Here is a 19,005-nt window from a genome sequence, read left to right on the forward strand (position 1 = left end):
ACAATTTGAGCATTGTTCTCGTTAGAGAGTACTGAGTAGTATGTTCAACCTACAACAAGCCGCTTGTATGGAGCTTCCTCTCTGTATGCATATCTACTCATGTGCTACGGTTTGAATTAGAAACGAAGCAAATCGCTACGCAGTGTACGCAGTATGCACAAATTTGATTTGATGATAAACCTCAGTAGAATTAGGTCGTATTTTTTTAGCACATTTTTGACGTGACAACGTCTTATAATTCGATAGAGCCGGCTGCACGCACGAAAAAACATGACTCATGCGGCGTTACCTCGCTCTGAGGCGTTCCATGTAAGGCTTGAAGTGCAAGCGAGAGCGCGGAACGAGCGACAAAGAAGCACAATTGGCCTTTGTTGTCACGTTCAACTATCGTCAGTAAACCAACTTTACAGCATCCAACTTTTTCTACATCCATGGCTACACAAAGACCCGCTCTGGCATTCTTCCATTCAGGTTCACCTACGCGACCTTTCTTTTGCTACGGATGTCATCTGCTATGCTTCACACACCAATCACCACCAATGACCTACCCTCTTCACTCTATTCAGCCTCATAGGCTTGCTGCATTCAAGACGTTCACCGCATGCTTCTACCTTCTCGTTCTCGCTTAGCAAAAATACTCTATGGGTAATAATTTTTAGGCCAGAAAATATTGCGTGGAGTCTATGTGATAGATTTCGCACTAGACTAGGTAGTTAGTTACCACTTGGCTTTTAATTTTAATAATTATTATTATTCGAACTTTACCTACCCAAGGATTTTTGGGTGCAGTGCACAAAAACTTTATCGCGTCTCGATATTTTTATGATATTTTCTGCTTGCAACTTGCAAGCTTTTTTCAGACTTCGTCTGTGTTAGCGTTTGCTGGCGCGCGTGCGGTGTCTTTTTGGAGTGTTTTTTTTGTTAAGAGTGGCCGGTTCTTGTGTTTCACTGGTGTTTTTTGGCACTGGAACCATGCCGGAACTGACTGAGAAGCACTCTAAAGGGGCGCCGCGCGTATGTCTTCGAGCGCTGGCACAGACGAAGTCCAAGTTTCCCTACCTTATAAATAGCTACAAACTTGACATTAGCTAATCTTTGCAAAGCCAGACGAGAGAGAAAAAAAGCTTTTTTCAATGTCTGTCAAGTCAATTGTCAATGTCATTTGTCAAAATGTCATAACACTCAATGAAAGTTTATGTAAAAAATCTCAGAATTTATAATATTTTAACAATGTTTAGTGATAAAAGAGTTGCAGCAGTGTGATTGTAGTTTTTGTGCAAGTCGGGCCTGTGTTTATTATCTACAATATGGAAGACAAATACATACTAACGTTAGATATTGGTACAACAACTATTCGCTCAGTTATATATAATTCAAGAACTGAAATAGTAGGCAAAGCGGTTGACCAGGTGTTTTAATTTAATAATAATAAATTAAATAAGCTATCTTTTGAATAATATACTTAAATGAATGGGTATTTAATGGACCTCACCAGTAAATCACAGTACTAGGATTTAATGCTTTTTAATTTGTTTTAACTGCTTAGTTGGTCTATGGGCTTGGGTTTAATATGCTGTCGTTCATAAATTGTGTGATGAGGCCCTGGGTTCGAGTCTCGGGTCGAGTCAAACATAAATTATTTGGGTTTTATGTCAAGAAATTATTCTCAGTAACAGATCAGAGTGAGGAAGTTAGCCTGAGTGCTTTGGAAAGTACACAAATCCATTGGCCCTGTCTGATCTCCCTCCTATAGTATCAGATTATCATTCCATCAGACTATGAAAGTGATGGAATAGAGCGTGGGAAGAGAGGGGATAATGCACATATTTGCACACTATAATATCACTTGTGTAAAAGGCTATTGTGACCAAAATTCATTTTTAACTACATCATTTTTAGTGACATTTTGGTTCTAATGACCAAAATATATATATTTGTAGTGTAAAGACTTAATACCAGTTATTACATTTAGTTTCTAGCTTTTCTGACCTAATTATTGTGGTCCCTTCAAAGTTGTTGCTGTACAGAAGATACCTATGTCAGGCTTTTGCATTGTTCTAGGTTGTACTTCACTATCCCATACCAGGCTATGTGGAAATTGACCCAGATGAACTATGGAAGTCAATTGTGGGTGTTGTGGACACTGCATTACAAAGTAAGTTTGTGAGATAAAGTTGGTGTTGATTTGAGTATCATCAGAAAGCACAGAATTGGCAGATCTCCCCATAGGTGGACAGACAAGTTCAAGCTGCAAGGAGCCACTGGTTTCAGGTGACGCAAGACAGTGTCATGTGGAAGCCCTGAGAAGAGACCTATATCCAACAGTGAACATCTATCGGCTAGTGATGATGATGATGATGATCTGTCATATTTCATATAGCTCATACCTATATTTAAGTTTTTTTCTCTGGGCAATATCATGAGATCAGCCTCTGACTATGACTGCTCTAGGCATATGTTGGAATTAAGATTATTCTCATTGGCTATTTCATAATGGAATAATCATTGAAAATTAAAATGAACCTAGATTAAAGTCTATGCAAGTCTGGGGATTTTTTTAGATTAACTAGATATCTGTTTTAATATCCGGGATAAAAAGTAGCCTATGTCCTTCCCTAGGATGTATCCCAAGTCTGTACCAAATTTCATTAAAATCGGTTCAGTGGTTGGGCCGTGAAAACGTAGCAGATAGACAGACACACAGACAGAAAGACAAACAGACACACTTTCGCATTAATAATATTAGTATGGATTACATTTTAAGACTATCATATTTTACAAAATTTTATTTATTTATAAAAAAGTGGGTATCACTTAAATTTCTCATAAGTATATTATTTTATCTCTCTTATATTAGATGCAAAACTGTCGGCGGGTCAGATCACAGCCATGGGAATATCAACACAGCGGAGCACATTTATAACATGGTCTCGTCAAACTGGGAAACCCTTCCATAGGTTTATCACATGGAAAGATTTAAGGGCTGATGAATTAGTGAAACAGTGGAATGATTCTTATATTTGGAGGGTAATAGTTCTTTTCTCTACATAAAAGTAATATTTATTTTTGTTGTTTTGTTTTAGTTATAAACAAAATTAATAGTTTACTTCACACTTAGCTAGCCAAGAAAGCAGGCTGATATCATGAGAGCCAACAGATTCAAATAATCAGAGTGTAATAAAACTGACACAGAAGAAAGTTAAAATCATTAGGTAGTCTGTTTGAGTTCTCAGCAGGCTATTTTAGCATGGTGCACACTTAAACATTGAACTTTAGAAAGCATAATATTTATTAATACTCATAAGTGTTAGTGTTCGGACTTTGAGGAAACCTTACAGTGCCTCTTCACACTAGCGTTAGAGAGCTGGAGAAACGCTAGTATGAAGGTGCTCTTAATCTGATACTTTTGTTCCTTTACAACTCTTGATTTGTTGAAACACAAAAATGTTACTACATATGCATGTCCGTTATAAACTTTGAAACCATCCAATGAAATGAATCCAAAAAAAAATGAAAGGCAAATAATGTAAAGATGGTATTTTTGTTTTCTTTTGGTTTTTAGGGTTCCATACTTCAAAAGGGGAACCCTTATAGGATCACTTTTTGTGTTAAAGTGTAGCTTTATTGCAGCTCATCAAAGTTGGCTCATATGTGCTGTACGTGCTATCAAGGAGCAAGAGATTCAGAGCTGGAAGTGTGCTGAAATTTACAAATAATCAGGTACATGAATATAATAATTATTTTTAGGGTTCCGTACCTCAAAAGTAAAAACAGAACCCTTATAGGATCACTTCTTTGTTGTCTGTTTGTCTGTCCGTCCGTAAGTCCGCCTGTCCGTCTGTCGTGTCTGTCAAGAAAACCTATAGGGTACTTACCGTTGACCTAGAATCATGAAATTTGGCAGGTAGGTTGATCTATCAACTAAAATAAAGGGAAAAATCTGAAAACCGCGAATTTGTGGTTACATCATTAAAAAAAAAATTACAATGTGTTTCAATTTTCAAGGTAAGATAACTATACCAAGTGGGGTATCATATGAAAGGGCTTTACCTGTACATTCTAAAACAGATTATTATTTATTTTTATGCATAATACTTTTTGATTTATCATGCATTTCGGAAAAAATACCTGAGTAGGTACAGAATACCCCTTGGTGCGCGAATCTGACTCGCACTTGGCCGGTTCTTTTTAAATGTCTGTGTCGCATTCCTCATTACTGAGGGGCATAAGTGGTGCCCTATTTCAGTAATGGTAGATGTTTTCTTGGTATTTAATTACATGGCGGACTTCTACATACAATTCAAAGAGTATGATTTCAACTCCTGTCAGAGTCTCCTATCAGAGAGCGTCGATAGCTCAACGGTTGAGGAGCGGACTGAATTCCGAAAGGTCGGCGGTTCAAACCCCACCCGTTGCACTATTGTCGTACCCACTCCTGGCACAAACTTTACGCTTAATTAGAGAGGAAAGGGGAGTATTAGTCATGATTAGCATAGCTAATATTCTTTTATAAAAAAAAGCAAAAAGAATCCTACGATAGATAATCGATAATCGGGAGCTGGTCATGTTGAACTTACATACTGCCACACTGCTCTTTTAAATATCCAAAAGATATTGTAATTTTAACTACAAAACGAGGTAATTGACAAAAACGGATTCAATGTCAGCAGGTAGCTAAAGACAAAAACATAAACCTGTTTTTTATCTTAAAATAATCTTACGTAAAAAATGACGTACGACGTAGGTACCTGCCTAATAATAACCTATCTAATATATCTTCTGTTTACAAAGTTGTGCTGCTTACTTTGTCAATTTGTCACAATAAAGGTCATCGCACATCACACAGACTCGACGTTGACTCCACTCCAAGTCCATTCGATTTACAGAAAAGCTTGGAAATGTAATCTTTATATCGTGTTCCCTACAGATTTTTTTAAAATATTTAATGAAAAAAAGTGTAAGACGCGTGGACCACGCGTTGTCCATGTGTCGTAAACTTCAATTACACAGTTCAATGTGGAAAAATTTTACGCGATATTTCCATGCTTTACTGCGAGTCGAGTCTTTGTGTAATGTACTAAGACCTTTATAAATTAAAAATAGCAAACCGTCTTAGCCAATTTAATTCACAAAGGAATGCCATTTGTTTATGAAATAAACACATCAACATGGTTGCATATAAAAATCAGAATAGTTGTATTTAAATGGTAATAATAAAATCTTATTCCGCCCACAAACTCAATCTTTATTATATTAATAATTATAATTTAATGTTTACAAGAAGACATACTTTTTACGACGATCATGTGGAACGAAACATCGAATCTCGAATATCGAATGACAGAAAAACATCCTACAAAAATAGAACATTATTTTTGTCTTAAGTTTTTCTTGATGTAATGAGATTACATATATTATGTTCCAATACGCGCCCTTAATCCATTACATCGCAACTGACATAGTGTGCCCTTAACTTATTACAGTGTAATATAAACACGCCCTTACATCGCGCCCTCAATCTATTACATTGTAATATAAACACGCCTTTACAATTTTCTGTCAATCAGATAAAAGAAATAAAACTGTCGAAAATATTTGATTACAAAATAAATTAAACTATAAACCAGTTCTACGGCAAGCTCATAATATTCCAATTACAATATTATGCCCTATGCCCCCTTAATCAAATATCTTCAGACATAACTCTGATAAAAAATGTTTCATTTTAGGACCATGTAAACATTTTGTTAAAATATCTGCCACCATTTTTTCAGTTGGCATATATTCAATTTTAACTAAATTATTTGCTATAGCCTCTCTTATATAATGATACTTAATATCAATATGCTTAGTTCTGTTGTGATTCATCTTATTGTTTGCTATTTTATGACAAGATTGATTGTCATTATACACCACAACTGGACTAATTAAACAATCATCATTTACTAAGAGGAACTCACCTAGCAAATTACGTAGGTATACCGCCTCCTTAGACGCTTGACATAGACCTACATACTCTGATTCTGTAGAAGACAACGAAACACATTGCTGTTTTCTACTTTCCCATGTTATTAAATTAAGACCTAGTTTAAAAATTAAACCAGTGAATGACTTCCTGTCATATGCACCGCCCCAGTCTGCATCTACATAACCACGTAAAATAACTTTATCAGATTTTACAAACTTTAAACATAGTTTAGACGTTCCTTTCAAGTAACGTAGTACTCTTTGGGCAGCTTTGTAGTGTAATTCATTATGAGCAGAATTGAATTGCGACAAAACACTCAAAGCATGTGCAATATCAGGTCTTGTATTAACTGCTAAATAATTTAGACACCCTATCAAGTTTTGGTACGGCAAATGACTCGTATCTGATTCTGACGCCTGTTCTAACTTAAGCCCAACCTCCATTGGAGTTGATGCAGGCTTACAATCTGATAACCCAAATTCATCCAAAACATTCAGAATGTACTGTTCCTGATCGAGAAATATTGCACCATTTTCCCTTCTCAGTCGCATTCCTAAAACATGCCTAGCCGGACCTAAATCTTTTAATTTAAATCTATCGAGAAGACCTATTTTTAAATTATGCTTCTCCTCTTTACTATTTCCGAAAACAAATATATCATCTACATATGTTACAACAATAATTCTCTTATTGTTACCCGAGCTTTTGTTATACATACATGGCTCTATTTTCGACTGTACAAAACCTAAATCTAACATTGTCCTATCTAATTCGTTAAACCACGCATTCGAAGCTTGCTTCAGGCCATACAAGGACCTTTGCAATTTACATACCATGGTTTCTTGACCTTTGACAACTGCACCTTTCGGCTGTAGCATGTAAATATCTTCCTTTAACTTACCATACAAAAACGCAGTATTTACATCCCATTGATCAATAAACCAATCGTATTCAGCAGCTAGTGAGAACAATAGCCGCAAAGTGGAGCTTCGAACTACAGGTGAATACGTTTCGTTATAATCTACACCACGTACCTGTGTAAAGCCTTTCGCTACTAGCCTAGCCTTATATTTTACAATATTTCCATCGCTATCTTTTTTAATCCTAAAAACCCACTTGCAATGAATCGGCTTTTTGTCCTTTGGTAATTGAACTAACTTCCATGTTTCGTTTTCCTTTAGTGACCGAATCTCTTCATCTATAGCTTTTTGCCATAAATCCCCATCTGGTCTCGCTAAAGCCTCCTCAATGGTTAAAGGATCGCCGTTAATATCTGCAATGGCATTACATATGCAATTATTTACATCTGGTTGCTTACGTGATCTAAGATTATAACGTGGTTCAACCCTTTCTACAACGTTTTTGGTCTCGTCTTGATTATTAACCATTTCTACATTGTTTTCAGTTTCATTGTTATTATCAACTGTCTCAACAATAGTTTCAACTTTATTTCTTATTTTGTTTACGTCCTTATTTTCAATCTCTTTAAGATTGTCATTTGGCACAGACTCTTTTTGTCCCTCATCCAGATATATAGGAACAACTGTGTTCTTCGTTTCTATGTCATTAACACCAGGAAAAGTATTTTCTAAAAATTTAACATCTCTATATACATGAACGGTATTTGTCTTTGGATCCATCAACCGATAACCCTTAGTGTTATTAGGATATCCAACAAAAATCATTGGTACTGTTTTGCTATCCAATTTTTGTCTCTTTTGTTTCGGTTTCAATCCATATGCTAAACAGCCAAACACCTTAAGATGACTTAGATTAACTTTCTTCCCTGTCCATAATTCCTCCGGAACACCATCTTTTACGGCCTTAGTAGGGCTTCTATTTTTTAAATATACAACAGTATTTACAGCTTCTGCCCAATACTTCTTATTTAAATTAGCTTCACATAACAATGCTCTTGCTTTTTCTATAATCGATCTATTTGCCCTCTCAGCAACACCATTTTGTTCAGGTGTGTACGGGACCGTCGTCTGATGCTTAATACCTTCAGAGCTAAAAAATTTATTAAACAATCGATTACAGTACTCCGACCCATTGTCAGACCTTAAACATTTAATTGATTTGTTCATCTCTTTCTCTACTTCCGCCTTATACTCACGAAATTTCTCGAAAGTTTGACTTTTATTTTGCAGAAAATATACATGTGTTTTCCGAGTAAAGTCATCGATAAACAGTAACATGTATCTTGAACCACTAAACGATGGCTCTTCCATCGGACCGCAAATATCGCTATGCACTATTTCCAAGATATCCCGTGCTCTAGTACCTTTGTTCTTAAAAGGACTCCTACACGTCTTCCCTTCAATGCATGGTATACATGGTTCGATTAAATCATTTTGTTTAAATTCCATTCCATTCACAAGATTTTTCAAATTATCCATATATTTTCTACTCAAATGTGCTAACCTTCTATGCCAAAGATTTGATAAAGTTTGACTTGACAATGTCACGTTCAATGACATGTTATGATTTTCTTTTAATTCGAAAATTCCACCAACATCCTGACATTTGACAACTTCTTTATCCTCTTTCGTTATGATACAACCTTTTTTGTTAAAATTCACAACGTAATCTTTTTCAGCTAGCTTGCTCACAGAAATTAAATTCATGGACAATTCGGGAACGTGCAAAACATTATCCAATACAAGTTCTGTATTTGCATTGATCTTCATATTAGCACTCCCTTTACCTTGGATCGACAATTCTTCCCCATTTGCCACTCTTATTTTCTTATCCGCCTGTTTTTGATATTTGGATAAATTATGTACATCGTGGGTCATATGGTGCGAACATCCACTGTCAATATACCAACTCTTCGTTTTAACTGCCTTCTTGTCTACAGTATTCATGCAAACCGACGCAAAATTATTTACTTTTCTAATCTGCTTCTTTTCTTTGCATTCTGATGCTTTGTGACCTGGTTCATGACACCTAAAGCATTTAAATACTTTCGACTTATTTACCTTCGAATAACTATTTGATTTCGATTTATGGGAAATCATATTCGATTTATTCGCCATCAAAACATTCGACGATGTAATCCTACTTGACTCATCTCGTTGTCTATTCGCCTCTTGTATCAATTTGGTTTTAATTTGCTCAAGGCTCAGTTTTTGTCCACTGTTGTCTACAGCCATTATAAGGGGATTATATACTTCACTCAACCCGCTCAGCATAATAGACACTATCCAGTCATCATCAATTGGAGCATCGATGTCATTCAACTGATTACACAAAAACATTATTTCGGAGATGTACTTCTCCATAGACTCGAAGTTTTCAAGTTTACATTGCCAGAGTTTTCGTTGTAACGTAATTCGTCTTCCCCACCCCTTGTCTTCGTAAGCTGTGCATAAACAATCCCAGACCTCTTTTGCAGTCCTTGCTCTATACACATGCGTGAAGCAATCGGGTTCAAGTAAAAGGCAAAGCGTTGCTTTTACTTTTGTGTCCACTTCTACCAGGTTTTCTTTTTGTTTACTCGTTTGACCTTCATTTGCTACGACCCACCACCAGCCTTTCAATTCAAGATAGTTCTTTACCTTAAATTTCCTTAAATTTATTTTTATACACTTATTTTTAGACACTTTGGTCATCAAAAGAATTTAGAACTTAATCTGTCGTTAGCTGTACTTAGGTTTTCATTCCCGGAAGGGACTGAAACTATGATCGGATGACGGATATAAACTCAACCAAACCAGACCTGTTTGGGATACCTTCTTATATAAATAGCCAGCAAACGAGTGACGCTGCTTATGACGTATGAATATCTGCAGCTCCAGGGGCCTGCCAAAATGTTGTCGACTTTAAGGATTTTCCTTATCTGCCTCTTCCAATCCAATCTGTCTGTGTCTATAAGTCCATTACTGGACATAGGCGTTGCTTTTTCATGAGCGCGCCACCAAACACGATCCTCCGCTTTGCCTATCCACTCCAGAACACGCCGGCCCCATTGACCATCGATACTACCCCTTGAATAATCTCATATCGTAGTTTTTGGGAACGCAGCAGAAATCTCGCGAAAGAAATCAATTAGCGCCTTAGCCATTTTACTTAAGGTAGGTATAGTGTTTGATAAGTAAAATGGCTAAAGCGCCTAGGGAGATATTGAGGATGGGGAATATGGAAAGGAAATTGCCCTCCCCGCTAACCCTAGCCCTCGGGAGGACCTGTGATGATAGATACGGGGCGGTCCGCTGTTCACAGTGTGGCCCTCGGGTTGGTTGGCGTGCTGTGGTTCCGGTGCCCATAACGGTGCTGAGGCGGATATCCGCTGGCGGAGTAACGAGGCGTTGTCGGTCCCTTCTGCTCCGTCGTCAGCGGTAGGATATGGAACTTCGTGAGGTTTTAAGTCGGTAGGCCGACATAACCACTGTGCACCCCCGTGGCCGGTGGTATCCACGACGGATTTTCCTCACGAAAAAAAGACACAGTGTTTGATACTCGGTATCTACCAACGTTTTCGAAATGTTGTAACGACCCTAGACTTTCATACTAAAGTAGACTCAGAAAGACCTAATCCAGATAACTTTGGAATCGAAAATCTCGAATCAAAGCAAATAACAATGTAGGTGCACAAATACCTGCTTATGTTAAAAAAAAAAAAAAAAACATCAACGGGCTTCATAGTCATGTTACTGTGCATTAACGGGGCTTCGTCACGCGATTACTGCAGCTTGCTTCGTTTAATTATGCAGGTTTCTACTCTTGTCACTATGTTTTCCTTCACTGTGAATGATTCTATTAAATTCTTTCAAAAACTGGCTTCTAAAACTACCTACCTCCTTTCCTGCAAGTATATAATGGTACCGATTCTGTTGTCTTTCTCTAAACTAAATTTAGAGTATCTGCGTCCTCCTTTTAATATTGTTGAAAAGGGACAGAACATGAATTTTACATTTAAAGACTCTAAATTTTAGTGCACGCTATAAATTTAAACAATAGGCTTGCGACTGGCAGCTAAAGTCACGAGGTTTGACAGCTCTAAATTAAATTTAAATCTGTCAAACTGTGTCTGTCCTCTTCATATTGCATTAGAAGAATAGGATGCGAACACTCTAAAATTTAGTTATCAACAGAATCAATTCCAATATCATGCAATAAATTCTCAAAAAATAAACAAGGGTACCTACCGAACCATTTTTAAAGTTTTTTTGTATCGTGCTTGCGTGCATCAGGGTTTCACACTTTATTTGTTAGGAACATACAAAAATATTTTCAGAACATTATACAAACAGTCAAATAGTCAATAGATATACACTTTTATGGACACTTCTAATTTACATTCATTCAACCAAAAGGAATTCACTTATTTTTTTACTCCGGATGAAGTCATTTACATTAACTGACCTTGACGTTTATTAATATGCTAATGTTTAATTAACTTATTTTTATTTACCAAAATAGTGTTTTGTTAGATAAATCTCTTTATGTATCTAAAAAAATATTATTTGGTCATAATTTTAAATTAAAAGGATTTTAATTTAAAAGGACGTGGGTTGGATTATCTTGCAGAAGTTTTTATGTTTAATTTTATGAGTTAACTAGCGACCCGCCCCGGCTTCGCACGGGTGGACACTACCACGAAAAATTCTATCTATTTTCCGGGATAAAATATAGCCTATACGGATTCGGAAGAATCCCTCTAAGTAATGGTAAAAGAAATTTTGAAATCGGTCCAGTAGTTTTTGAGCCTATTCAATACAAACATACAAAAATACAAAGGTTTCCTCTTTATAATATTAGTATAGATGAAAGCGACTTGGTAAAAAAAATCGGTTTTGTCAATTTTATGGCAAGTTCAAAAAAAGAAATTGTAACATACAACATTTTGCCATTAAAAGATAGGCTTGCGCTTGATGAAAAAGCTGTGATGGGGTGAGTGGGTGAGGAAGGCGGAGGACCGTGTTTGGTGGCGCGCTCTTGAAAGACCTATGCCCAGCAGTTGACGCAAACAGGCTGATGGTATGGACCATATGCTTGAAAAAATTTTAAGTCTATGGACAACATACAAACAAATCAAATCAACAAAAATCTGTTAAAATTCCCTGTTGTATTAATTTCAGACTACAATGAGACTGAACTGGGCGCTTCACAACATTCAAGAGTTCAAGTTGGCAGTTCAAAACAATGACGCTATGTTCGGAACCTTGGACACGTGGCTATTATATAAAATGACGGGTAAGTACATGCAAAATTACTTTATGATTATGATGACAAGCAATTTTAATCATTAACAGGGCTCTCTCCGTCACTCGCTTCATACAATCGTAGTTCCAATTTCATTTGAATATTAAGCAACCAAAGTCCATGAAATTTTGCAGACATATTCTAGAAACTAATATCTGTGTCTGTGGTGTTTTAGATTTTTCTAAAAATATGTAGTTTTAAAATTACAGGGGCTCAAAGATTTGTATGTAATTTTTTAAGACCGCGTAACTTTGAAACCGAATATTTTAACAGAAATCTGGAAAACCACAGACATAGATATTAGTTTCTAGAATATGTTTCCAAAATTTCATGGACTTTGATTGCTTAATATTCAAATGAAATTGGAACTACGTTTGTATGAAGCGAGTGACAGAGACACCCCTCTTAAGTTCAATGTAATCTTTTAATTGCCGTTTACACTTTACACGCGGCTTATGATGAACTAACTGATGATCGCGATTCGGTTTGCGTGGTTGTAGATTTTTAAAACCACTGATTTTCTGGGGTAAAATAGCCTATGCCGGTCGCCTCGTCTTCAAAAATATCCATGCAAAAAATTGAATATATCCCCCATTGCGGTGTGGTCGAAGGACAAACCTACGAGCAAAACATACTTTTCACTTATAATATTACAGTTTTGGATGATATATCGATAAAATTGCCTCCTCTTATGAAACATCTCTAAATACTAATACTAGATGATGCCCGCGGCTTCGCCTACGTCAATTTAGGATTTCTATAAGTCCATTAGGAACTCATTGATTTTCCGGGATAAAAAGTAACCTATGCTAGTCCCCGAGATGCAAGCTATATCTTACCTTTCGTCAAAATCGGTTAAACGGATAGGTCTTCAAAAATCCCCGGAATGCAAGCTATCTCTGAACCAAACGTCAACATCGGTTAAAAGCAAGCAGACAGACAGACAGACACACTTTCGCATTTTTGATATTATTCACATATTGGATATGGATAATGTACATACAGAGTCGTCACGTTACAGATTTATTATAAGTATAGAAGAGATATAGTAAATTAATAAGTTATTAAATTACAAAAAAATATATAAATAAATTATTAAAAAAATAAATTGTACGTTATTTTTTTTAAAAGAAGTATTTCTTGTCTTCCCTTGTGAATATGTTCAGATTTAAAATAAACATATAGGATTGCTATGAAATAATGTACATTAGGTATTTGCATTAGGTTTGTAAGTATTAATTTTGACTTTTAGATTAGGTGATGAGAATTAATAATAATAATTAGATTAGGTTTTTAGTTGTTTATTTTGAATGTTAATTTGAAGTGTTGCCCGTCTTAATGCTAGGGTAATAATTTATAATACATATAATAATTAGAGAAGGTTCATAGGTAGGTAGTTATTTTGAAGGTTATATTAGATGTACCAATGTTACATATACACTAGCGAATTAGTAACTGTCCTGTAATAAGTGTTGAAAATAAAAAAATAAAAATAAATGAATGTGTAGTTAAATATTTCAGGGAGCAAAATCCACATGTCAGATGTGTCGTCAGCATCAGCGACGGGTTTCTTCGACCCCTTCACGATGCAATGGGCGGGTTGGGCCATGTCCCTGTTTGAAATCCCGATGGGTGCTTTGCCAAAAGTTGTCGACACAGCGGGCGAGCACTTCACCAGTACATGCCCCGAGATTTGGGGGCATGCAATACCTATTCGAAGTTGTGTGAGTTACTGTTACTATATTTACCTAGATGATACCCGCGACTTCGTCCACCTGGACGTAGGTGGAGGTTTTTAACCCCCGACCCAAAAAGAGGGGTGTTATAAGTTTGACGTGTGTATTTGTGTATCTAATTGTGGCATCATAGCTCCTAAACTAACTAACCGATTTTAATTTAGTTTTTTTCGTTTGAAAGGTGGCTTGATCGAGAGTGGTCTTAGCACTAAGATCCAAGAAAATCGGTTTAGCCGTTTGAAAGTTATCAGCTCTTTTCTAGTTACTGTAACCTTCACTTGTCGGGGGTGTTATAAATTTTTAATTTACACTTGTTAAAGGTATTCCCGTGGGAACTCTGTGATTTTCCAAAACCAAAAGTCTATTTCGTCCCCGGGATGAAGGTACCTCTGTAGATAGGTCAGATATCCCAGGGACAAACACACATTCAAGAGCTAGTAGAAAGACAGACATACTCTCGCATTTATGGGTTACTAGCTTATGCTCTCGACTTCATCCGTGTGGACTGCACAAACTTTAAAACCCCTATTTTACACCCCTATGAGTTGAATTTTCAAAAATTCTATCTTAGTGAATATCAGCGTCATATAGCTCGTATCTGCATACCAAATTTCAGCCCGATCCGTCCAGTAGTTTGCATAGTGTGTTGATAAATCAGTCTGTCAGTCTTTTATATCTCCTTTTTAGACGGCTTATGGGAACCTTCTATATAGAAATAACATTGAATTTATTTCCAGATAGCAGACCAAACAGCTTCAATGTGGGGCTCGTGTTGTTTCAACGTCGGTGATATAAAGCTGACAATGGGTACGGGGACTTTCTTCAACATCAACACTGGGAGGTCGCCTCACGCGTCTGTGTCGGGCCTCTACCCCGTAGTGGGGTGGAGGCTTGGGGATGAATTGGTGTTCTCGGCTGAAGGCGCGAACAATGATACTGCCAGTATCATTAAATGGGCCCAGAATATAGGTGCGATTAACTTACTTTTTCTGATTTCCCCCCTTTAAACTTACTACGGCAGATCGTGTCACTAATACACACATAAAGGGTATCGGACTCGCACAAGAAGTGTTGCATACCGCCGTATTACACTTTTTTTTTCTCTTTCGGCTGGCTTTACAAAGATTAGCCAATGTCAAGTTTGTAGTTATTTGTAACTAGTTAGTTAAACTATACAAGTATGGACCCCGTCTGTGCCGGCACTCGCCGATATACACACGGCACCCCTTTAGAGCGCTTTCCTGTCAGTTTTAACAAAAAAAAAAACACTGCAAAAAGGCATAGCACGCCCGCCAGCTAACACCAACACAGACGAAGTCCGATATTACACTTTGTACTTTTAAAAAAGCACGGCGGCCATTTCAAAGTTCGCCATCTTGGTTTTTTAGTTTTTTGTTGTAATAGCGGCAATAGAAATTATACACTGAAAATTTTAGCTCTACCTATTACGGTTAATGAGATAGATACATAAAGACAGACGAATGGACAGCAAAGACTTCGTAATAGTGTCTCGTAAGCAAGTACGGAACCTTTAAATGGTAAAATTGTTAAATGTGAGTGTCCTTTTGCAGGCTTGTTCGATAATCCTCAAGATACAGCGGAGATCGCGATGTCCGTTCCGGATTCTGATGGTGTCTTCTTCATACCTGCGTTCAGTGGTTTGGGGGTTAGTTTCGATTAAGAGCATAACTGATTTTACTGATAGAACTGATAGAAGATTGATAATGCTGGGTACATAATTCCTAAAAGCAGGGATTTAGGAACTGTTGATAATGAAATAATATAAATAATATTTTAGGCGCCAAAAATTTAATACATAATGTAAAATAAAAAAAAACTGGTCAAGTGCGAGTCAGACTCGCGCATCGAGGGTTCCGTAGCCGAGTATTTTTTCCGACATTTTTCACGATTAATCAAAAACTTATGCTTAAAAATAAATGAAAATCAGTTTTAGAATGTACAAGTAAAGCCCTTTCATATGATACGCCACTATACGTATAGTTATGTTACTTTGGAAATTGAAACACATTTTAATTTTTTTTTGTGATGTAACCACAAATTCGGTTGTCGAAAGTTTTCGGATTTATTTCTTTGTGCTATAAGATCTACCTACCTGCTTTTCATGATTCTAGGTCAGCGAGACGTACCCAATAAGTTTTCTTGACAGACACGAAAGACGGACAGACAGACAGACAACATCCTATAAGCGTTTCGTTTTTCCTTTCGAGGTACGGAACTCTCAACATAGTTGACTTATCTTGTTGTTTCTGACTACGCAGCCTCCTTACAACGACTTCACGGCGGCGTCGGGGTTTGTGGGCATGAAGCCTTCGACGACGAAGGCGCACCTCGTGCGCGCCGTGCTGGAGTCGCTGGCCTTCCGCACCGCGCAGCTGTACACTTGCGTGCAGGCTGAGACCACCTACAACTTTAGCACTATCAGGTCAGGCAACTTGACAAAAATGTCTATTTCATATAAACGTTGAAACAGAGTAAAGATGTGATAATATAAAACCGGCCAAGTGCGAGTCAGACTCGCGTACCGAGGGTATTTTGTCCGACATTTTGCGCGATAAATCAAAAACTATTATGCATAAAAATAAATAAAAATCTAGCAAGAAACAGTTAAAAATTATTTTGCTATAATCCGCCAACAGGATAAATCTGTATGGTCATGGTTGAAAATTGAATATACTAATTATTATTTTTATTGCACTATATTGTTGTACCTACTCCTAGCACAAGCTTTTTGCTAAGTTCGAGACTAAAGGGGAATTTTAGTCATATCCCCATGGCTAATATTCTGTAAAAAAAATTATCAATGTTGGTAAGTTATATGTAGTCCTATACTAAATCTACTGTTATTGTTACAGATTAGATGGTGGTGTCTCGAACAACGATTTCGTGGTACAGTTGATAGCGGATCTGACCGGGCTGAAGGTGGAGCGGCCTGTGCAGGTGGAAATGTCTTCACTGGGCTGCGCTCATATCGTCGGACTTCAATTAGGTGAGACTAGATGATCCCGCGAATTTGTCCGTGTGCATTTAGGTTTTCAAAAATCCTGTGGGGATTCTTTGATTTTCCAGGATAAAAAGTAGCCTCTGTCACTCTTCTAGTCTTTAAGTATAGCCATGCAAAAATCTACGTCGTTACTCCATTGCGACGTGATTGAAGGACAAACTAACAAACAAACACACTTTCGCTTTTATAATATGGGTATGACTTCAATTATGCGTTAGTTGACTTTAAAGTAAGATGTGGTTTTCACTTGAGTGATATAGGTATATGAATGATCCATATAATACATTACAATGTCTTTAAATCTATTAATAACTCAAACCTCTAAATTAATTTCCATTTCAGGGATATTCAAATCTAAGGACGAGCTAAAATCGCTCCGCAAAGTCGGCACAGTGTTTTCGCCGCGACCGAAAGTGAAGAAATCTTACGAAAAGATCATGGCGCGTTGGGAGGACGCGGTCAAAAGAATGTGTGGGTGGTATTTAGGGAACAAGTCCTCACAGTCACAAAACTCAGTCCACGATTCGAGCAACTCCGTCACTCCGCAGAACAGTTTCAAAGTCACCAAGTTAAAAAGGAACAGTAGCGCCAAATAGCGGTGGCTTTTATACCTGCTTCTGGTTGTCGCGTGCATTCCGATATGCAGATGATATTTGGCCAGGCTCACTAGTTTTAAGACTTACTGTTGGTATTTTTATAAATTGACGCGACTTTAGTCAAGTTTCATGATATATCACACTTGGATGATTGGATTTTATTGTATGGATACTGAATAAATTTTCTGAATGGGCAAAATGCCACTAAATCAAACTTTTTTGTTAGTTTGTTTTTTACGGAATTAATACGTAAATAAAAGTATTATGACATGTAAATAAGCTGACACATTTCGGCTCGAGCAGTCGTTAACTAATACAATTCAACTGGAGTTGACTGCTTAGAGCAGTGACTGACTGCTTCCAGCTGTCCGTGTATGGCGCATTTATAGTAGTTAGTATAAGGCTTAGGGCCCTAGCACTCACGATACTTTTAGCATCGGCGATCAGCGATTTTGCGACTGCATCGATGCAACATCGTATTTGACGCCTTGCTGAGTTCGATTGCTGTGTTGAAATGGCACGTTTTAACAATTTTTAGGGTTCCGTAATTCAAAAAGAGAAACGGAACCCTTATAGGATCACTTTGTTGTTTCAATGCTGCATCGCGTTTGACAACTCGCTGACCTGAGTTCGATAGCTGTATTGAAAACCCCCGTTTTAGCATTCGGATGCGGCATCGAGCTTCTGAAAATCGACTTGATTGATAGCTGCGGCTGGAGATTGTATATGTGGGAAGTGGAACGTTCAAACGGAGCATCGAGCTTTCCAAAAGCAACTAAAACGCTGATCACTGATGTTAAATGCATCGTCTCTGCTATGGCCCTTACACTTGACCGCGACTTTTTATCGTTTCAATATTATAATATTTCATTCGGAGAAGAGAATCCGGTTGAAATCTATAGGGCGCACTCTGACTTTGCTAAGACTTAACGAGACAGATATATCTCTCACGTAAACTTGTCTCGTTTTAACTCAATCTTGAGTCTGAGTAAAGTCAAAGTGCGCTCTATAAATCTCAGCCTCATTCTCTGTTCGTGAACCGGGCGATGAGTGTATATGATTATGATGATAAATATGACTTACTTAATGCCTATGCGTTTATTTTCTTCTGTATCACAATATTTTATCAAGGATAAGTCTAGGATGATCTAATTTTAGGGGTTGTGGATTTGATACCTAAATATAAGCCGCAATTGAGCAAGTAGTATTAAATCAGGATAAACTTTAAGAAGACATTAGTGTTTAAGTAGAAATAAGTTCTGAATTATGAACATTGGACTAATTCTGGGTAATAAATAATAAATGTTATTAATAAGTTAGTAGAAAATAGACGGTTGCTTGTTTTTATTAGACCTACATCTTAAATGTAATTGAGGAGCTGACGAGCAAAACGGCGTAATTACATGAAATTTAATTTTATAGGAGGAGCTGAACACTGAATGAAACTCTTAGCTACTGAAACTGCGTGAAATTGTG

At 37.1% G+C, this 19,005-nt stretch overlaps 1 protein-coding gene across 1 annotated transcript; it reads left to right on the forward strand.

The window, feature by feature from the left end:
• Positions 1-1,170: 1,170 nt before the first annotated feature.
• LOC123875621 (putative glycerol kinase 5) lies at positions 1,171-18,934 on the forward strand. The gene is made up of 11 exons (XM_045921550.1): positions 1,171-1,409; positions 2,062-2,155; positions 2,858-3,027; positions 3,631-3,720; positions 12,052-12,166; positions 13,697-13,899; positions 14,649-14,880; positions 15,483-15,577; positions 16,191-16,354; positions 16,785-16,918; positions 17,276-18,934. The coding sequence occupies exons 1-11, from the start codon at positions 1,308-1,310 to the stop codon at positions 17,527-17,529; spliced, it is 1,653 nt and encodes a 550-aa protein (XP_045777506.1). The 5' UTR covers positions 1,171-1,307; the 3' UTR covers positions 17,530-18,934.
• The last annotated feature ends 71 nt before the right edge of the window (positions 18,935-19,005 follow it).

This window comes from Maniola jurtina, chromosome 20 (genome assembly GCF_905333055.1).
Source record: "Maniola jurtina chromosome 20, ilManJurt1.1, whole genome shotgun sequence".
NCBI lineage: Eukaryota > Metazoa > Arthropoda > Insecta > Lepidoptera > Nymphalidae > Maniola > Maniola jurtina.